The following is a 22,399-nucleotide window of genomic DNA, read 5'->3' on the forward strand; positions in this document are numbered from 1 at the left end:
TGGGCGGCCAGGGCCAGGTTTGGGGGGTGAGGGTGGGTTGTGGGAGGGGGGACAGGGCCCAGGCCGGCCTGGTGCTGGCCTGGGGGGTGGGTTGGTGGGTGCCAGGCCGTGGGAATTCGTGGGGCACCCACCTTGCGCCAGGCATGGCTCCGACTAATGCCCCTCCCCTAAAGGGGCTTCCCCTCCTCGTGCAGGAGTAGCCCCCCCTTTTTTTACCTTTTTATTGAATTTATGGGGGTGACCTTGGTTAATAAAAGTATATAGCTTTCAGGTGTACAATTCTATAATCCATCGTCACCCCACCCCCCCCCCAAATCAAGTCTCCTCTTTATCAGGTAAGTGAGCTCTCTTCTAGATTAATGGGAGTTTGGGGGTGTCCCTCCCCCCCCCCAGTTATAAGTGAGTAATGAACTCTGAGAAAAACTTGCCAGCATTTACTGTGTAATATATGCACACACATATATGTACACACACAGCACAAATATAGATGAATATATGTGATTTAATGTGCACAGACATAACTTCTAAGTTAATACAGAGAATTACATTAGCAACATTCACGGATATTGTACCAGCATTCATGGGATAAACTCTATCAATCGACCGATAGATATTTCACACACACACACACACACACACACACACATCAACACACGTTGTTGGATTTGACTTACTAATATTTTATTTAGGATGTTTGCATTTAAGTTCAGAAGTGTTATTGTCTGTGAATATTTTTGGTGCGTGTCCTGTTCTTGTCTGGTTTGGGAAGCCTTGCTACTTTTGTTTCAATACATGAGCTCAGTAGCTTTTCTTTATTTCGGGAAGTCTGCCTGAGGATTTTTTTTCTGCCCTCGGCGTCTTTGATGACGCTCACCTGTGAAGGTCGTTGGGCCCGTGTCTTTCACTTAATTGGGGTCAGGGAGAGCCTTTGGAGTACCGTTTCTTTTTTTCCTTCACCAGCTTTTAGTTTTATTGATCTTTATTATTGTTTTCTGTTATAGTAATTTCTCCTTTTTGGGGCTTATTCAGTTTCTAGCTTCTTTATTGAACACTTATTTTTTTTTCCAGTCTTTAAAGTACTAAATGCATTTAATACTCTTATAAGTTCTAAAAACTGCTACAAAAAATAAAAACTGCTACAGCTGCATCCAAGTTTGAATAAGTGAATGGTTCAGTGGTTTAATTGTTGAATGGTTCTAACTAATGAGTAATGTCTACTTTTATTTTCTTTTTGATCCATGCTTGTTTTGAGTTAACTGTATATTTAAATAAGCTTAATGCTCTTATTATTTTCTTTATTGGCATATTTTTCTTTTGTTCGTTAGTTTATTTTGTTCGTTATTCCATACATAAGTGAATGCGTGGTGTTTGTCTTTCTCTGACTGGCTTGTTTCACTTAGCATAATACACTCCAGGTCCATCCATGTTGTTGCAAAAGGTAAGATTTCCTCCTTTTTTGTGGCTGAGTACTATTCCATTGTGTAAATGTACCACAGCTTTTTTATCCACTCGCCCACTGATGGGCACTTGGGCTGCTTCCAAATCTTGGCTATTGTAAATAACGCTGCCATAAACATAGGGGTGCAAATTAGTGTTTTGGGGTTTCTTCCGATAAATTCCCAGAAGTGGAAAGATTAAAAATGGTGGCGGAGTAAATGGATGCTACACTGACACGCTCCCAGAACCAAACTGGAATTACAACTAAAATACAGAAAAAACACCCTGAATAATCAACTGAAGACTCGCTGGAGAGAACCCTGAAAACCAAGGACAGAAAGTAGAGACCACATGCAGTGGTTCTCAACCTTCCTAATGCCGCCACCCTTTAATACAGTTCCTCATGTTGTGGTGACCCCCAACCATAAAATTATTTTCGTTGCTACTTCATAACTGTAATTTTGCTACTGTTATGAATCGTCATGTAAATATCTGATATGCTGTATGTGTTTTCCGATGGTCACGACCCACAGGTTGAGAACCGCTGAAGAGGAAGGAGAGAGGGAGAGAGGGAAGGAAAGAGAGAGAGGCATTGATGTAAGAGAGACATTAATTGGTTGCTTCCCACACATGCCCTGAATGGGGCCAGGGGTCGAACCTGCAACCCAGGGACATGCCCTTGACAAGAAATCGAACCCATGACCCTTCAGTGTGCAGGCTGATGCTCTAACCATTGGGAAACACCTGTCGGGGTTCTGTGTGCAGTTTTGAATTCCTGTAGTCATAGTTGTGAAATCATCTTTGACATTAAAAAATTTTTTTTCACAGCCTATTACTTCATAGTTTTATTCGGAAAAAAACATGGCATCATATATACCCACTGATTTGACAAGAATATGTAAAGACGTGAATGAGGGGAAAAGCCACAAAAAATTAAGGTAAAATAAGATATAACTGTTAAAATGTTAACAATATATATCTAGCAGTACGTCAGTCTGCCAATGAAAAAATGTAAAGGCCATATGAGGGTTGGTAAGGATTCGAGTTTGGAAAACCTTATTTTCCTGGAGGGTGGGACCTATTGAGATAGGTCAGATTAGCGCTGGCTGCTGGCTCCTTCTCCCAGACCCACCTTGACATGCCAAGAGAGAGAGAAAGAGGTTGATGGATGGGAGAAACTAACCAACATTTGAGAAATCCCAGGGAGGCCAAGGCTGTTGGTTCTGGGTATGGATATGGGTAGAAAATGGCCGTTCAGAGCAGATGGAGAAATTAGGAATCTGTTATAAAGAGGGTACGTAGAAAACTTCCATACCTTTGGGAAGGAAACATCATATCTGAAAAAATAACAAATACTTTTATGACTAACTCATGGATGAAAGGAGTTACCCCTAAAGGAAATTAGAAAAAAACTTAGAACTGAATATATAGTAAAATAAAGAAAAAAGGGGGGAATCTTTACCTACTGCATTAACTATGCAACACATGTAAAAACTGTGAGATAGCTACTTTAGTGTTTAGAGAGAAATTTATAGCCATAAGATGGATATTATAAAATAAGAAAGGCTGAAAAATTAATGAGCTAACAGTCAGCTTTAAGAAATTAGAGGGAGCAACCTGAACTGAATAAAACTTGCTTTTTCTGGAAATAAAATATTTCAATTCAGTTCCACTTAAAAAAACAATAGTAGTTTCCTTACTCCAGCTATGAGCACATTAACCACATTTTCACATGCAAAAAGCTTAGGTACCTTCAGCTGCTTACAAGACTTTCACATTCATGTGAAGTATATGACTTTATTACAGTTATGTATATATTTGTGACGTTCCCATCTGGTAACCTTTTAAAACTCACATGTCATATGATCACAGAGTAAACCGCAAAGTCAGTGTGTTTGGCCCAGCCATTCTGGCTCAAAGGTTGAGCGTCGACCTGTGAACCAGGAGGTCACGATTCAATTCCCCAGTCAGGACACATGCCCGAGTTGTGGGCTCCATCCCCAGTGTGGGGCGTGCGGGAGGCAGCCGGTCCATGATTCTCTCTCATCATGGATGTTTCTCTTTCTCTGTCTCTCTCTGTCTTTGTCTCTCTCCCTCCCCCTCCCTCTCCCCTTTCTTCTCTAAAATAAATAAAAATATATTTTTAAAAAGGTTAGGAGAGTCTCTTTTGAAAAACTTTAATAGTTATATTCATATAAGAATTCAATAATTTTTTTTGAAACTATAAACTTCAAGCGAAAGCTTGAGCAGTTTAAGTTATCTGACTGGCAATGCAGGGAATTCTTACCAGGTTGTGCTATTTGGCTTATAGTTTGTCATTTCAAGTGGCATACGATTCTTTTTTTTTTTTTAATATATATTTTATTGATTTTTTACAGAGAGGAAGGGAGAGGGACAGAGAGTTAGAAACATTGATGAGAGAGAAACATCGATCAGCTGCCTCCTGCACACCCCCCACTGGGCATGTGTCCGCAACCAAGGTACATGCCCTTGACCGGAATCGAACCTGGAACCCTTCAGTCCGCAGGCCGACGCTCTATCCGCTGAGCCAAACCGGCCAGGGCGGAATACGATTCTTTATGCAGAGGGCAAAACACTCAAAGAAAGTTGAAGGAGGATATAAAGATTATCCGACCGTCACCATAATAAAAATCACGGATTTAAGAACTTATGAATGAGTTATAAGACCTGTGAAAGGCTACACTTTAAAACTGTTAGGAAAAAATCTAAGAGAATTTTGCCATTACCTTGGAATAAGGAGATATTTCCCAAACAAGACAGACAACACATACATATCGGCAAAGAGTGAGGATTCTTAAGTCCCTTCCAGCTTTACAAATTTATGATAGCGTCACTTAGACCTGTTTAGCATTTGAATAGGCTCATCAGACCTGCTTATCAAAGCACCCATCAAAAATCGCTGGAAATGATAGATACTGTGTTGTAAAGTACAGAATAAAGACGTGTGCTTTTAAGTTATAGAGAATGTTAAACATAGCATTTTCTTTTCCTTGTCATAGTAAATTTGTTCACTATGAAGAGCAGAATTACCAAGGTGTCACCCCATCGCAGAATCAACCAGCTCCAACGACAGAAAACGAGACATTGATATGTAGACCATGCCCTGCATCCTCGAAGTCAGAAAAAACAGAAGTTTATTACCCAGATGATGACTATCCAGGCATGTTGACTTATCTTTTCTTTTATGGAAATGAAAAGGAGTTTTATAGCATTGAGTCAAGATAACAAGTGAAATACATTGAAATACTATTTCCTTATTCGTAGCAATTAGCAATATCTTTCGATATAAACCTTGGCTTTTTAAAGGGGACATAATCACACGGCTGGTTGTGTTGCCTCAAGAATCAAGAGGTCACGGTTTGATTCCTGGTGAGGGCACATGCGCGGGGTTGCAGGCTCGATCCCCAGTAGGGGGCGTGCAAGAGGCCGCAGATCAATGATTCTCATTGATATTTCTCTCTCTGTCCCTCTCACTTTATCTCTAAAACAAACAAACAAAAATCAAGAAAAACATGTTTATTTTAAAAATATAAAGGGAACATAATCTAAATACTGATCATAATATTAAAAATAACAGCGATACCACTGCCACCACCAAGAACATGGGACATTCCTGTAGCAATTTACAGTTCACATCACTCTTTCACAAGTATCATCTTTTTTTCCCGAGGACAACATTCTCCTAAATCCCAGTGCCTTCTGGCTGTTGCCACCTTTCTCTCCACCCCCACCTCTACCCCCACCCCTTCACAAGCCCCTCCCCCCCAAAATTGGGAATATTGGCTGAAATAGAACTTACTGTTTCATTTGTACTCATTTTGTTTTGCTTGTCATTTCTGTGTCTTATCACCTACTTGATTGTTGCTCAGTGCCTTGCACTACATAAATATTTGTTAAGTCAATGAGGAGAAAAATGTATTTGCTCTTTAGCAACCCCGTTGTCAATAACTCCCCCATTCTTCTTCATGTTAAAAATCTACCAATCAGGTAAGTCATAGGAGGAATGAGAAAAAGGCCCTCTATAACTTTTCTGAACTTGTATCTAAACATTTTCTGGGCTCAGTTACCAAATTACAGTTAATAAAAAGGGGTTTGGTATGTATTCTGTAATGAGGATTCACATTTTTGTAATAATAAAATCAAATGCTAACATTTACCTTAGAAAGCACTTGCTGTGTGCTTTAAATATATTTACCAATTTAATCTTTACATCACCCTATGAGGCTTTCACTGTAACAATCTTTATTTCAAAGGTGGGTATAGTAAAACAGACTGATAACTTACAGAGTAAACCGCAGGACAGAGGTAAAGCTCATAATTGCGCTGGGAACCACGGTGTCTTGACTCAGAGCTTGTGTAAATCCGTTAACGATATAATGATCAACTGTATTGCTTGGTGTGTGGAATTACTACGTGGTTATTCATTTAATAATGGTTTGATTCTCAGATTATCTTCCAGAAAGTAGAACTCAACAGGTTGTTGCTCCAGTTCCCCAGAAGAAGAAAGAGAAATCAAAGGAAAAAAAGGATCAAACTTCTCCTTCTCCGAAAGCCAAGGAGAAAAGGCTTGTATCCTATGATAGGACAGGTGCGTGGTATTCCTTGTTTAGAAGATTCGATACTTTTTCAAGTTACGCTGCGGTTTTGTGTGCTTACGTATATTGCACAATGATTTTAGACCAGCGGTTCTCAAGCTGTGGGTCGCGACCCTTTTGGGGGTCGAACGACCCTTTCACAGGGGTCACCTAAGACCATCGGAAAATACATATATAATTACATAATTTTTTTGTGATGAATCACTATGCTTTAATTATGTTCAATTTGTAACAATGAAATTGGGGGTCACCACAACATGAGGAACTGTATTAAAGGGTTGAGGCATTAGGAAGGTTGAGAACCACTGCTTTAGAAGAAACAGTCTTACTGCATTTTGTGTTTGGTTGCTTAAACAATTATTTACCATCTTTTTGAAAACCTAAAATATCAAGAGATTAAACAGTTGACAGACTGTTCAATCACTGTTTTTACTTAACACAAATCTCTGAAGGTTATGATTATAGAACTAGAAATAAGATAAACTTTGATGGTTTTGTTTTATACTTTCAGTGGCACTTTCTGTAATTACTACATTTAATAGGTTTACGTCTTTGTCTGACAAAAAGTTTAAATCCCCAAATAAATAATTCATTGAAACAGATTTATCTCCACTAGCATTTTCCAGTTTATACTCTCTCTATACCGGAAATTCTTATTTGTATTAATATTTTAAGTTTTATAGGAAAAAGAAAGACTTCTCACTTGAAGTGCCATGGTCCAGGGCAGGTTCATCATAAAGTTATTGAAGCTTGAACTTTGGGGCCCCTCGTTACCCAGGCTTCATGTGTTTTTAAGTACAAATAGCACAAAACCCGCATGGATGTGGTGGTGTCCACGCCCTTGTCTAATCCCCTCCCCTTAATGTGGGCAGGACCTGTGACTGGTTCCAACCAAAGCAAAGGTGATGCTGGGCTGTCATTCCTGTGATTATATTACACTAGAGGCCTGGTGCACGAAACTTCATGCACTCGGTGTGGGGGGGGTTGTCCCTTAGCCCAGCCTGCACCTTCTCATAGTCCGGGACCCCTTGGGGGATGTCCACCTGCCAGCTTAGGCCCGCTTCCCCGGGGGATCGGGCCTAAGCTGGCAGTCAGACATCCCTCTGGCAGCCCGGGAGCCCTTGGTGCTAAGCCACAGTCTGACATCCTTAGCACTGCTGAGGAGGCGGGAGAGGCTCCCGCCACCGCCACTGCGCTCGCAGCTGTCAGCCCAGCTTGTGGCTGAGCGGAGCTCACTCTGTGGGAGCTCACTGACCACCAAGGGGCAGCTCCTGCATTGAGTGCCCCCTGGTGGTCAGTGCATGTCATAGTGACCGGTCTTTTCACTGTTAGGGTCAATTTGCATATTACCCTTTTATTATATAGGATTCTGGACGACTCCATTTCCCAGCAGACTTTATCAACTCTATTAAATCTGCCAAATTACCGTCAAGAATGAATGTGTTTAATTTTTACTTTACAATATTGCATAAGAGGAATACCCTTGCCAGCAGTTGATATTTTCCCATTTTTACTTTAACATATTTTGATTCTTTTTTCAGGAAGCCTTTGCTCGTCCAGGTTTATAAACATAGTCTCCCAGATTTTCTTCTAACATTTCTATTATTTTCTACATTGACTTTTCTAACCCATCTATATATGGATTTCTAATCCACATATAATTATTATCCACCTTGTAATAATTATGTATGCTTGCCTAAATAGCCGCTAACCACTCTCCCAGTTCCTCTTTTGATTTGAAATACCACTTTTTCACTTACTGGATTGTATTGTATAAATTATCTTAACTGTTTTTCTTTTCCTATGCCAACACCACACTGCTTTGATTTCTATGTTTTTACATCCGAGTCTGTGATATTACTCGTGCGTACATAGTTTGTGCAATTTCCTTATACCAGTTTTCCGTTCCTCTTCCTCCTCTCTTTTATACCTAATGTTAACCAGCTTTCTTTTCAATTAACTATTTTAAATGTGTTTCCATGTTTAAGCAACTGACAAGACATAGGCTCGTCAATGCCTGGAGCACAAAATTGAAAGGGGAACTTACTCTGACATGCAACGCCTTTCCAAATTCCTGACACTCTTTTTTTTTTTAATATTTTATTGATTTTTTACAGAGAGGAAGGGAGAGGGATAGAGAGTTAGAAACATTGATGAGAGAGAAACGTCAATCAGCCGCCTTCTGCACACCCCCAACCGGGGATGTGCCCGCAACCAAGGTACATGCCCTTGACCGGAATCAAACCTGGGACCCCTCAGTCCGCAGGCCGACGCTCTATCCACTGAGCCAAACCGGTCAGGGCCCTGACACTCTTACATGATCGCTCAAATCGCATTGCATCCCTCGCGAGAGAGTTGTTTTGATCAGCCAGTGTTTGTGATTTCTGGAGGAACAGAAATCTTGAAGGACTTCATAGGCCTTGTCCGTTTTGCCAGCATGGCGTCTGGCACGCTCCTCCCATGATTTTTTCCCCCCGAGAAAAGATGTTTAAGAGCTAACAGGGCAACCTGTAGGGCCTGGCGAACAAAAGCCAAGAAAAGCGAACGTTTCAAGAAGAGCATCGTCAGCTGCTAGGAGAGCAAGAAAGGTTTGGTCTGAAAGGTGTCAATGGGCTGAGTAGTCTCAGGAGGATGAGCTGCATCTTACGTAGCCATCTCTTCTCTTCTGACCCCATTGCCCTCACCCTGCTTAGGCCTCTGTTAAGAAGATCCTTCTGACTGTGTGTCTGTGCTAGTGTCTCTTTTTTGCTAGTCACCTGTGTCATTAGGTCTTTGGTGATGTCTTTCTCAAATGGAAAAAATATTACATCTTCTTTCCAGCTTCAGTTAAAATTGAATCTTAAGCTATATTTTCTCCTCCAATTGTGTCATCCGTGTAAACTTTCAGTATCAGTTGCCATTGAAATTTGTTCTCTAGGTAGAAAAATTTGGACTAGTATACATACCCTTAAGCGATGCCCATACTGACACTTACATTGGATCTTGTTTTAATATTCTCAACCAGAACCAGAGGATGACAATGTGATTAGACATATCCTCAGGCTGAGAAGAAAGCTTGGGTGGCAGACAAAATTACCGCACTGTAAGTTGGATTACGGGAATCCCGAAACTACAGTTCAGAAGATTACTGTAAAGGTATTATTTTATCCAACTGCGTACTATAAAAGTTAATGTTTGAAACTGTATCTTAATCTTGATATCATTCATTATACTACACTAGAGGCCCAGTGCACGAAATTCGTGCATTGGTAGGGTCCCTGGCGGCTGGGCCTTCCTCCCATTCACCCGCTGGTCCCACCCCCTGGTCGAACTCCCGGTCGAGGGGACAATTTGCATACTATGCTTTTATTATATAGGATTAGAATCATTATTATAGTAATGTCAAGTCATAATCTCGTTTCATGGTGAATGCTTATAAAAAGTATTTGGCATCACTTCATTTTGCTTATTTAAAGAATGGAACGGGTAAGAAAATCAATCTGCCTGAAATTGGAATGTACTCTTAACTTCATGTTTATCAGCTTTTTGTGATTTTAAAAAGAAATCCTGATGGAAAGATGGATGCAAAATTCAAAATTACAGTCATTGGAAGCTGTTTAATCAGTTCAGCAGCCTCTGAAGGCATCATTCACTGAATTAGAATAAGGAACACTAAGAGCTCTTTTATAATAAAAGTTAATTATCCAGAAAAGGCTAAATGAAACTTTTTTTTAATTTAAATTTTTTATTGTTTAAAGTATTACATATGTCTCCTTTTTCCCCCATTGACCTCTCCCTGGCCCTTCCCACCCCCCGTAAATGAAACTTTCTTACAGAGTTTTATCAGTAAATGTTAGAAGTTTCAAAGCTAAAGTAAATAAATTTGACTTAAAAACTTTCTTAGCAGGGAATGTCTGATTTCTCGGGCCCTCAAGTGAACGAGGAGGAGACACGAGAGTACATTGCAATAGCTCAGAACATGGGCTCAGGGTCAGCCTTGTATTCCAATGCCTACCTTGCCACTCTCTGACTTTGTGACTTTTCTCCAATTACCTAAATTCCCAACATAGTAATTTATACATCTGTTTACTGAGATTAAAAAGATCAATTTAAGAGATTAAAGTTAAGACGTTAAAAATTCTGTGGTTGTAGCCAAACCGGTTTGGCTCAGTGGATAGAGCGTCGGCCTGCGGACTGAAAAGTCTAAGGTTCGATTCCAGTCAAGGGCACGTACCTTGGTTGTGGGCACATCCCCAGTAGGTGTGCAGGAGGTGGCTGATCGATGTTTCTCTCTCATCGATGTTTCTAACTCTCTATCCCTCTCCCTTCCTCTCTGTAAAAAAAATCAATAAAATATATATATTAAAAAATTCTGTGGTTGTAGAGATATGTATGTAGAACACATGTTACTCATTAACTATTTATTGCTTGACAAATATTAGCTGTTATACTAAACCATCATCATTATCAAAAGAAATGATAAATTTCATATGCTCAAAAGGCTTCTGGTGTTGGCAGACAGATTTCCTGGAAGTGCAACATACCTGGCAAAGGTATGAGTTCTTTGAGTTAATAAGCATGCATGGCCTTGGTTGGTTTGGCTCAGTGGATAGAGCATCGGCCTGGGGACTGACGGGTCCCAAGTTTGATTCTGGTCAAGGGTACATGTCCAGGTTGCGGGCTCAATCCCCAGTAGGGGGCTACCAAGTTTGATTCTGGTCAGGGCACATGTCCAGGTTGCGGTCTCCATCCCCAGTAGGGGGCGTGCAGGAGGCAGCCGATCAATGGTTCTCTCTCATCACTGATGTTTCTATCTCTCCCTCTCCTTTACTCTCGTAAATCAATAAAAATATATTTTAAAAAAATAAGCATGCATGAGTAAGCATACAGATCAATTTTCATGAATGTTTTTTTTACCACATTATATATAAGAATGAAAATTAAATGCATTAAATCTTAAGATTGATCTTGTTGAACTCTGATTAGACACAATTTGATGTTAGCTTTTCTCTCAATATTATTTTTAATCTGTATTGACATTTCAGTTTACTGAGTAATGGGTCCAGTCATTTTACTACTTAATCTGGTCAAGTTAATGAAAAAAACTTCTTTTAACCTCAGAAACCTTTGGAAGATGATGGCGAGTTTGTATATTGCCTTCCTCGGAAAGACCCTAACATCTTTTGTAATCCATACAATCTTCAGGTGGTCTCTGCCCACAGAGCTAGAAATTGCAAAGAATTTTGGACTGTTACTGCTTCATTCGTTACAAAGGTAATATATAATGAAAGAAAATCAAGTTTGGCTATAGATGAGGCAGTGGGGGTCAGAGAGAGAAAACGCTTAATTATCCAGATAAGTGGTTCTGAGACAAACACAGGCTTTCTTCATTTCTTGAAGATAGTTCAGATATTTTAAAGAAATAAAGTCCTTTCATGCCTTCTATCTGCAGGTTACCAAAATAGGTGTCGTGGAAGATGTAGAACTCATACCTACTCTGGAATGGCTAATAGAAAGGAGATGTTTCTACGTATTACAAAAATTCAAGATCGTTTCTAATTTTCGGTGAGATGAATGAAACGGAACCCAATTGTTTGTAATGTGATCCTTTTGAAACAGTAATCTGCTGGATGATGTCTGGGTTTTGCTATAGTAAAGCCATATTTATGGGGAATTATAGAGGAAATGGAGAAGTCTATACGTTTTTTTTTTAGATAAAGGAAGCTTACCCACTTAAGTATTACAACTCTTAATTTTATCTTTTTGGATGAATATTGTAAGAAAAAGGTATTTTAAAGTCAAGTAACTTAAATGGACTATAATGACCTTAATTTACTTTCTGTTTTTCATCCCTTTATTTATTAAATGAATATTAATTGAGTCTGCTGCAAACCAGGCATTATTCTAGATGCTGTTGAACAAACCAAACAATTGTCCAGCTCTCAAAGGTCTTAGATTATAATGGGTGAGAGATAATGAAAGCACACATATATGCAAAATGTCAGATGAAGATGAAATACTATCCTTTATCATAAAAGGGTAATATGCAAATTGACCCTAATGATGGGACCACCGGGAACAACTGGTTGCTATGACGTGCACTGACCACCAGGGGAAAGACGCTCCTCAGGAGCTGCCCCCTGGTGGTCAGTGTGCTTCCACAGGGGGAGCTCCGTTCAGCCACAAGCTGGGCTGATGGCTGTGAGCACAGTGGTGGTGGCGGGAGCCTCTCCCACCTCCTTGGCAGCGCTAAGGATGTCCAACTGCGGCCCACAGGGATCCGGCCTAAGCCATCAGTCGGACATCCCCTGAGGGCTCTCAGGCTGCCAGAGGGATGTCTGACTGCCAGCTTAGGCCCGCTCCCCAGGTGGACATTTCCTGAGGGGTCCCAGACTGCAAAAGGGCACAGGCCGGGCTGAGGGACCCTCACCCCCTCCGCAAGTGTATGAATTTTCGTGCACCGGACCTCTAGTCTATATATATAAAAGCCTAAGTGACTGTTCGACCGGTAGCTATGATGCACACTGACCACCAGAGGGCAGACACTCAGTGCACAGGCATGGAAACAAGGAGCAGACTGATGAATCTCAGAGGGAAGGGGGAAAAGGGGAGGGGTGGAAGAGATTAACAAAGATCGTATATGCATACTAGAGGCCTCGTGCACGGATTCATGCACCAGTGGGGTCCCTCAGCCTGGCCTACGCCCTCGCGCAATCCGGGACCCCTCGGGGAATGTCAGACTCCCAGTTTCAGCCCGATCCCTGCAGGCCAGGCCAAGGGACCCCACCGGTGCACGAATCGGTGCACTGAGCCTCTAATGAAAAAATAAAACAGCATTCAGGAGCTTGGCAGTTTTTTTTTTTTAATATATATGTTTTTAATTGATTTTTTACAGAGAGGAAGGGAGAGGGATAGAGAGTTAGGAACATTGATGAGAGAGAAACATCGATCAGCTGCCTCCTGCACACTCCCCACTGAGGATGTGCCCGCAACCAAGGTACATGCCCTTGACCAGAATCGAACCTGGGACCCTTCAGTCCGCAGGCCGACGCTCTATCTACTGAGCCAAACCGGTTAGGGCGCCAGTTTGTTTTTTATTAAATTGATTGCGGTGACATTGGCTGACATGATCACATAGGTTTCAGGTGTGTGCTTCTATGTTACAAGATCTGTATGTTGCACCGTGTGCCCACCACCCAAAGCAGCTTACTGATTCAGACCATCGTTTAAAAATGTGTCTAGTTCGAAGTTTCTACCACAGCAGGATTCCTGAGACTCTGTGATCCTCCACAAAGGAGTTCCAGACCGCTGTTCTTCAAGGATTTATATCTTGTTTTGTACTTTTTAAATTTCCTCTCTAATGTGTGTCTTTTCTTGTGGTCTGCTGCTATCTGCTGGGGACTAGGAAAAGAGAGAAATAACATTTTCTTTCTTTCTTTTTTTTTGTGGGTTCAAGGGTGAGAGTGAGGACTGGGAGGAGGTGGTAGAGGTCAAAGGAGGAATGAGAAAGTGTCAAAAAATAGCATTTTAAATGATTACATTTAATATTGTGAAAATAGCTGGAATAACTAAGGAGCTAGAGAACTTTCTGTAAGACAAGTGAATGGGTTTTGTGGCAGGGAAAGCATTCACTTACTGAGCAGATACTTCTTGTGCCTGTTCTGTTCCACTGTTATGAGCCCTGGAGGTGCAACCATGTGAAAAATATACGAGGACTCTGTCCCTAGAGAAGTTCTAGTCTCTGGAGGGAGATAGATAACAAGTAAATCAGTGAGTTCATTTCAGGTAGTGAGAAGGGCCAGAAAGATATGTAAGACGGAGAAAACAGGTGTGTGTGTGTGTGTGTGTGTGTGTGTGTGTGTGTGTGCGCGCACGCGCGCGAGAGAGAGAGAGAGAGAGAGAGAGAGAGAGAGAGAGAGAGAGAGAGAGACTGGTAAATAGGATGGCTGATGAAAAGGGACACATCCATGTGAGGTCTTGAAAGAGAAAAGTTCCAGACAGAATACAGCGAGCAAGTTTAATAAGGGTGAGGAATGATCACCAGAGAAACCTTTTAGTTCCTTCTCTTTGAGTTTCGAATATTACAAATGCGTCTTTTTAAGAAAGCATACGTATTAAATGTTATCAAAAGGACATACATTGTCTTACATGTTTACTTACCGCGATACAGTGATTTCTTATCAATGTACCTTTTCACTTCATTATCACTTGAAAATAGAACCTTGACTCCCCTTGGAATATAAGTCTCTTTTAAAAATAGCCAGTAAATGTTTAAGGGGAAAGAATATATTTTTATAGTCTTTCTGTTTATTGGAGTGTTGCAACTAAATCGCTCATGCATCTATGAGGGTTATAATGACTTTCATTTACATTTACACTTTGTTCTCTATGCTGTTGGTTGTTTGGGAGAAAGTGATACGGTTTAGTATTTGCTTTAGGTGAGTCAGGATGGATGAAGTGCCCTAGAGAATTTTCTAGTTTTACCAAGCCTTTACTGAATTGATGTAATTGTGACTTATGAATATAGACTGTAAGAAGTCTTTTTCTTTTTCAGAATGAATAAAGCATTTGTTACTTGGAAATTGACTGTTAAAAGAATTAAGACAGACAGAAGCAGGTAAGTCTTGATAGAAATCTCAAGAGGAAGCCTTATTTTTAAATATTGTAGTATGGAAGCAGACATAAATCAATATTCACTCGGTGATTAGAAAGTCACATTCTATAACATGTATGATTAAGTTGAATCCATCTGCATTTGAATATTTTTTGTTAAACATAATGTTATGTATGTGTGTATATAAATGTGTAGGGGTGTGTGTGTGTGTGTGTGTGTGTATGTACACGTTTACACCATGCTGTGCTGTAAGGGAATCAGAGTGCTATGAAGAGCCTAGGATGAGCCCTAGCTGGTTTGGCTCAATGGATAGAGTGTCGGCCTGCGGACTGAAGGGTCCCAGGTTCGATTCTGGCCAAGGCTACATGCCTGGGTTGCGGGCTCGATCCCCAGTAGGTGGCGTGCAGGAGGCAGCCGATCAATGATTCTCTCTCATCATTGATGGTTTTTTCTCTCTCTCTCTCCCTTCCTCTGTAAAATCAATAAAATATATATTTTTTTAAAAAGAGCCTAGGATGAGATTCCCTTGGTCACTCGATATAACTTTCTGCTTTCAAAAAGAGGAGTGATTCAGTAATCCAAGGTAGATGACAGTGAATTCTATTTTGTAGGCTATCTGACAGCCAAGTTTCATTGCTGTCGTTGTTACTAAACTTTTTACTTGGAGATTGTTGTGATTGAGATGCAGTTGCAAGAAATGATGAAGAGGGACCCTATGCCCAGTTTCCCCCAGTGGTAACATCTTGCAAATCTGTGGTAAAATACGACAACCAGGACAGTGTGGTAGATGTAATACCTGTTAGCTATAGGCATATGAAACAAATTATACTAGTTATCTCTAAATTAACTCCATTCATTCAGAAGGAGAGATAATAAAGTCTGTGGACATGTTTTTAACTTTCAGGTCGTTTTTGTACTGCCATCTTTTCTGGGCTGATGAGTTATTTCAAAGCTCCTTGCTTTACATAAAGAGACTTTGTGAAGATGCTTTTAATCGCAGAAATGATGACGGATGTGAAGATAATTCATCTGCCATGTGCCTTGTAAAGGTGGGGAAAAGTAGCCCTTGTTGGTTTGGCTCAGTGGATAGAGCATCGGCCTGCGGACTGAAGGGTCCCAGGTTACATTCCAGCTAAGGTCACATGCCTGGGTTGTGGTCTCCATCCCCAGTGTGGGGCGTGCAGGAGGCAGCCGATCAATGATTCCCTTTCATCATTGATGTTTCTATCTCGCTATCCCTCTCCCTTCCTTTCTGAAATCAATTTTTAAAAAAGTATATTAAAAAAAAAAGAAAAAGTATACTACTATAAGCTAATATTGGTGGATAGAAACAAGGAAGAACAAATGGGGTTTTGAATCAAAGGAATACAGATATCTAGGTCCATAAGTAAACCATCACTACGGATGACTAATGTCCTAGAATACCTGTAAAGACCTTTATTCCCTCGGGTAGTCAGTTTTAATAGTTAGCATTTCTTATAAATAATTTCTTCCTTACACTTAACCTAAGTCTGTTATGCAGCCCTTTGTTTGCAAAACTCCAAATGTGCAATATTATTTATAAACAATCTATTGCATAACTGATAGTTACTAGCTAATCTTCCCTCAGTATAGCATGTCAAAAATTGTAATAAGTTGCAACTCAGGGGTTTAGGTTACATTTATGAATTCTCCTGTTCCACAGTTCTAAGAAAGGGTGAACTTCTTAATGAATGATTTAATTTATATGGACTAGTTCTTTCAAAAAGGTTAAGTATATAAACTATAAATTTTAAGTGTTTAATATACAATTGAACAGGGTTCCAGCGACTTTCACTTCCCTTACCCACTGTGGGAGGGAGATAACTGAAAAGTAAAATTGATAATCATCTAGACTCAGAAAGAGAAATAGTAAGAGGGCTTGGACAAGTTATACATTTGACAAGCAGCTCAAATTAATCGTGTTGACTATACACATATAATAAGATGAATACTTGTACATCAACAGCTTATTTTTAGAATTGGTCATGTGTATTGACTATTACATAGTAGGTGCTCAGTAGTCTTTGAATGAATGAGTAAATAAAAGAATGAATGAAGAAAGATGGATTAATCATTACATATAAAGTAATATTTTGTACTAGAGGCCCGGTGCACAAAAATTTGTGCACTCAGGGGGGTCCTTCAGCCCAGCCTGTGCCCTCTCGCAGTCTGGGACCCCTCGGGGGATGTCCACCTGCTGGCTTAGGTCCGCTCCCTGGGGGATCGGGCCTAAGCTGGCAGTCAGACATCCCTCGGCAGCCCGCAGCCCTCGGAGGATGTCCACTTGCCAGCGGGGAGCAGGCCTAAGCTGCAGTCGGGCATCCTTAGCGCTGCTGAGGAGGTGGGAGAGGCTCCTGCTACCACCGCTGTGCTGGCAGCTGTCAGCCTGGCTTGTGGCTGAGCAGAGCTCCCCCTGTGGGAGCGCACTGACCACCAGGGGGAAGCTCCTGCATTGAGCGTCTGCCCCCTGGTGGTCAGTGTGTGTCATAGTGACCAGTATTCCCAGTCGTTCTGCTGTTAGGGTCAACTTGCATATTACCCTTTTATTATATAGGATAGTTCTATTGTGAATATTAATGTTTCCAAAGGATTAAATTTCAGTTAAGTAGGAGACATTTCCCAGGGGAGTGTTTTTTTGATACAGTTTTAATGTAGAAGGAAATTGGTTGGGCAGCTGTGGTATTCGAGTGTTTGATGAATGGCTGAGTGACAGGATTTATCACTTCACTTCATGGTGGGTTAAAGCAAAGGAGACTTTAGAATATCTCTGCAGACTGTGCTTGAAATATTAGTGGATGATAACCCTAACAGAAAAGGGAGGCTAGGACTCTTTCCTGGAGACCTTCGCCTCGTCAGCTTCCGCCAGACATCAAGGGTCAGGGAACAGACCTTCCCAATCAGACGCGTGTTTGTGAATTACCCTTTATACGCAAAGTGCTGTGCAAAGGAGATGCGTGTGAAGTGAAAAAGGAAGCACCTCTTACAGTTCATTGGAAAAGATTATCCTTTGCATGTAAAAATGGTAACTGATTCTCAGGGTATTCCCTCCATTTTGCTAAGCATTGTAACTCACCAACCAATTAGGAGGCAATGAGCAATCATGCCAACGGGCAAGCAATACTGTAAAACAGCTAAGCCACAGACACTGCGGAAGCCTTTGGCATTGGTTAGGGCACGTTTCACGAAGGAAGGCTTCCTGAGCTAGGCCTTGCGGGGTTTGGGTAGCCAGGGGGGAGCAGCCAAGTGAGGAATAGGAATGTGAGTAAAGCATTCAGTTTTGCAAGTTAGTTGGGTCTGGAACGTGGGGCCAAGAAGAACAGACGAAGGGAACAGTAGGAGCAGAGCCTGCCCTTAGGGCAGGGGCGCCCCTAGCGAGGGCGTGAGGGCAGTTGGCAAGAACAGGAAGGGGTTCCTGAGGCTGGAGGAACCAGGGTCAAAAGGAGGGGGAACGGAGCCTGGGGTGGGGAATCGGAAGCTGGCCAATGGGGCATTAGGACTGGGGGCGCTATTCATAGCTGGGGGTGCAGGTGCCAAAGGATTGACAAGGAGGAGGTGAGACAAGAAAGGTTAAGGATGCATACAAGGGGGTTGTTCAAAGGTGGGGACCACGAATGGAGTTCTTGAGTTGACCCGTCTACTCCCCAGTCGAAAGCACACCTTTAAAGGGGCCTGGCACGTCTGGAACTAGAAAGGAGGGAATACATGTGGGTCATTTTATCCAAACCTTCCCTTTCAAATGACAGATGGAGTCCGAGAGAGAGAGTGTGACTTAGCCAAGGCCACAGAACCAGCGGGAGTTGGGACTTTGTTTCCCATTCAAGGGTGATTGCGCTTTCGGGGGGACGGTATTTTGAGCGTTTCATAAAATGTAAGTTTTCGTTTCCCACCGCTATGGGAGGAGGGTGCTGTGAGTGGGAATGTACAAAGTCCCTCAGCTGGTTTGTGCGGAGTAAACTTGGAGAACTGTTCTTAAAGAGCAACCCTTGCAAGTGTCTGAACGTGCTACTTAAGAAAATTCGTGTGACGTTGGTTGGCTTGTGGGGAAAATTGTAGGTGCGGAGGTACGGAATTAAAGAGATCGGTTAGTATGGACTGTAATAATGTAGGCATAAGCAACAGGAACTTTAATTAGGGCGTCGGCAGTGAGATCAGAAAGGAAGGGAGATTGGAGACATTTAACCTGGAAAATTGGGGCCTAGAAAACAGATATGGGACCAGGAGAGAGAGAACACAAAGAGTTAATCCACGGTGTTAAGGCCAGAGCAGTGCTTTTCAATCGTATTTTAACTTTGGAAGATGATTTGTTATAAAGTGGTATCGCCATATAACTAGGGATAAAGATGTTCACGTTTATTGATGGAAATGTATTTTGGCAAAAGGACTAACGTGATACGGGAAAAACAAGAAAAAATACCGAAAGGAGGAAGAAGGATGGGGGATATATGTGAATGGGTGAAACGTTCAGGGAGGAATTCAGTAGCAGAGTTAATGGAAATTTCTGAATAAATTCAGAAGAATACTTACCTTACTTGTATAGTTAATTTGAATCTCTTTATCCTACATTTAGTGTTTATGTTTTTTTAAGTTTTACAAATCATTGGGACTTCAAGGTGAAGCAATTCCTGAGATTGGTGGTTCCCCGGGGTTCGTGGATATTTCAAAAACACATCAGCTCTTGAATTGTTTTCCTTTGGCTTACTTTAGTTACAATTAAAATAATGTATTTTTCTGTGTGTGTTTTTTAAAAAATAAAGACTTATTTATATTTAACTATGGGTGTTTGAATAGGAAAGACATATAAGGCATATAGTGTATAAAGCATAACCTACAAATGAAAATATAAAATATGCTCGTTATGATATGAGAAGATGGCCAAAATGTTTTTCTCCTCTCTCTCTCTCTCTCTCTCTCTCTCTCTCTCTCTCTCTCTGAAATGAATTTTGACTTTGCAACATTTATCATTTTTGACAAATTTTGACATTTTTCAACATTTATCATCCTTTAGCTGGATACGTCTCGGACATACTCTCTGGATGAATTTTGTGAGGAACAGTTACAGCAAGCTTCCCGCACATTCAAACGACTTGAGGATATCAGGGATAAAGCCATTGCAGAAATGAAAAGGACACTTTTAAAGGTAACTCTTCCATGATATCCTCGCAGTGGATCAGTTTGTATGTTACTGACTAAAGCAATGGCTTCAAATCGCATCCCCGGAGAAAGGGTTGGAAATGGGCAGGTAGAGGGACCAAGGACTAGTTAATTAGCCAACTAACTAGTACTGTGCACTCCCTAGCTGCATGTACAGGAAATTTTCCAGGCGTTGTATAGAAGGCAAATATTTGTGCGACTAAGTATATATGTGTGTTTATTGAATTGTAGGTGGCAGAAAAGGAAGAAATTAGAGAATTTTTTGAATCAAGCTGCTCTAAAAATGCCAGATCGCATTTCAAGCTGCCTGTATATCGACGTTTATTAAAAAAATTTTTGAGGTTTTTCATGCTGGTTGACTACATATTTCAGGAGCTCATCCGCCAGCTGATGAACACTGCAGTCACCCTGCTTTTGGAATTATTTCATAGTTCTGCTAGAATGCCATTTACAGCGGAAAAAAGGAATGAAAACCTAATCAAGTAAATCATATTTTCTTTTTACTGATAAAAGGAATTTGTAATCATAGCGTTGCAAACATTGATTGTCCATGATAGAGGAAATAGCCAATAGTTGAAGTGAGAATTTGAAAGTTCTTCTTATAGCAAATTGTATGTGCTCAATTTTTACAATTATCTGGCAATACTTTGCTTAATACTGTCCATAACATTTAAGAAAAGTTTCCAATATTTCTTCAAAATTCTGCATATGTCTGATGGCCATATAAAATATGGGCTGGCCAGTACAATTTGAAATTCAGATATGTAATAATTTTTTAGTGTGTCTCAAGTATTACCTATCCTAAAAATTATTGTTTGTTTGAAATGCCAGTTCAACTGGGTGTTTTGTACTTTGATTTGCTAAATCTGGAAATTCTGTGTATAGGGCTAATTTGAAGTTCAGGGCCAGTTCTTAAAGATTATCAGGGTGATTCGAGAAGGAACCCATAAGCTTCCATTGGAATTTGAGTCAATTCTGCTTAAATGAGACATACGAATTTTTCATGGTAGTAAAACATAAATAACAAAATTTACCATTTTTGAATATATAATTCAGCGACATTAAGTACGTTCAGTCTTGTGCAACCATCAAGGTATTCATTTCCAGAACTTTTTCATTATCCCATTCTTAAATTTTATGAGACTCTGCACCCATTAAACAGTCACTCATTGTCCTATGTGTACACCCCCCACCAAGCCTTTGTAACCTCTATTGTCCTTTCTGTGACTACGAACTTACTATTCTGAGTACCTCAGATAAGTGGAATCATACAATATTTATCTTTTGTGTTTGCCCTATTTCATTTAGCACCATGTGTTTAAGGCTCATCCGTGATGTAGCATGTAACAGAATTTCCTTTTTAAGGCTGTATAATATTCCATTGTGTAGATATACCATGTTTTGTTTGTTTGTTCGTTCATCTGTTGATGGTAGTTGGGTTAGCCTCCTGGCTATTGAGCCACAACAGCTGGGCGAAGCTGCAGCATTTTAATTTCCACCAGCAAAGCACCAGGCTTCTACCTCACTACTATTTTCCTTTTTAAATAGTAATACCCAGCCTAATTGGTATGAAGGGATATCTTGTTATGGTTTCGATTTGTAATTCCCTAACGATTAGTGATGCTAAGCATATTTTTGCATGCTTATTGGCCATATTTCTTTGGGGGAATGTCTAGTTATTTATGTTTTGTGGATATTAACAAGATAACAAGAATTTAAAAGACTGCATCTTTGCTTTCCATTTCTTAATCTAGAACATACAAGGATATCTTTGCTCTTACTGGAAAGATAACAAATGATTATGAAGAACTTGTTATTAATTCAAACTTATATGCTACTTCTGTTCCAAAGTCGGACTTAAAAGCAGAAGCTGATATTAATGAGGTAAATGGTCTTTGAAAAATATAAACATAGATTTTTAATGAATGAATAAGTGAAAAGTAAGTGAAATAAGTTTGGAAATTAAAATGTGATTTATGATGAATGCTCAATTTCTTACCCAAAACACACACACGCACGCACGCACGCACGCACCTACCTCTGCTTCCACTATAGAAAGCTATATTCACACTTACCTTCATGCATTATTGTGTTCATACTATGTACCAGGCACTGAATTAGGCACTGAAGTAGACCAGTGGGCAGTGCTAATGAAAATACCAGGCAGAGGTCATTTTCCAGAGCAAGCGATGCAACACTTTATATATTCGTTTGGAACTGCCGGTGTGGGCTTTTATTTATTGTGGTCAAACAGCAGAAAATGGGCCACTTGAACCACTTGTCAGTGGACAATTCAGTGGCGTCGGTGCGTTCCCAATACGGTGCGACCATCTCATCCCACTTCCAGGACTGTCTCATCCTCCCACACAGGAACTCTGTCCCCGTGCCTGTAGGACTTTTAAGACTTGCAAGTCGCCGTCCGCATCCACCTAAGCTCTTTCCCAGCAGCTTCACCGGGTGCCAGTGGCGTTTCTTCTTTTTTCTTTTTTTAAAAATATATTTTATTGATTTTTTTATAGAGAGGAAGGGAGAGGGATAGAGAGTTAGAAACATCGACGAGAGAGAAACATTGATCAGCTGC

At 40.7% G+C, this 22,399-nt stretch overlaps 1 protein-coding gene across 1 annotated transcript in view; it reads left to right on the top strand.

The window, feature by feature from the left end:
- Positions 1 to 2,268: 2,268 nt before the first annotated feature.
- Positions 2,269 to 22,399, top strand: part of DNAH14 (dynein, axonemal, heavy chain 14) — a 152,975-nt gene continuing 132,844 nt past the window's right edge. Inside the window, exons 1-11 of the mRNA XM_014539918.1 lie at positions 2,269 to 2,375; positions 4,458 to 4,589; positions 5,904 to 6,046; positions 9,058 to 9,188; positions 11,154 to 11,306; positions 11,485 to 11,597; positions 14,587 to 14,649; positions 15,551 to 15,695; positions 19,673 to 19,804; positions 20,050 to 20,300; positions 21,573 to 21,702. Coding sequence (XP_014395404.1) covers positions 2,299 to 2,375; positions 4,458 to 4,589; positions 5,904 to 6,046; positions 9,058 to 9,188; positions 11,154 to 11,306; positions 11,485 to 11,597; positions 14,587 to 14,649; positions 15,551 to 15,695; positions 19,673 to 19,804; positions 20,050 to 20,300; positions 21,573 to 21,702 — 1,470 coding nt within the window. The 5' untranslated portion in view covers positions 2,269 to 2,298. The remainder of the gene's footprint in view (positions 2,376 to 4,457; positions 4,590 to 5,903; positions 6,047 to 9,057; positions 9,189 to 11,153; positions 11,307 to 11,484; positions 11,598 to 14,586; positions 14,650 to 15,550; positions 15,696 to 19,672; positions 19,805 to 20,049; positions 20,301 to 21,572; positions 21,703 to 22,399) is intronic.

The sequence above is a fragment of the Myotis brandtii genome, unplaced genomic scaffold, assembly GCF_000412655.1.
Source record: "Myotis brandtii unplaced genomic scaffold, ASM41265v1 scaffold231, whole genome shotgun sequence".
In the NCBI taxonomy this organism is placed as follows: Eukaryota; Metazoa; Chordata; class Mammalia; order Chiroptera; family Vespertilionidae; genus Myotis; species Myotis brandtii.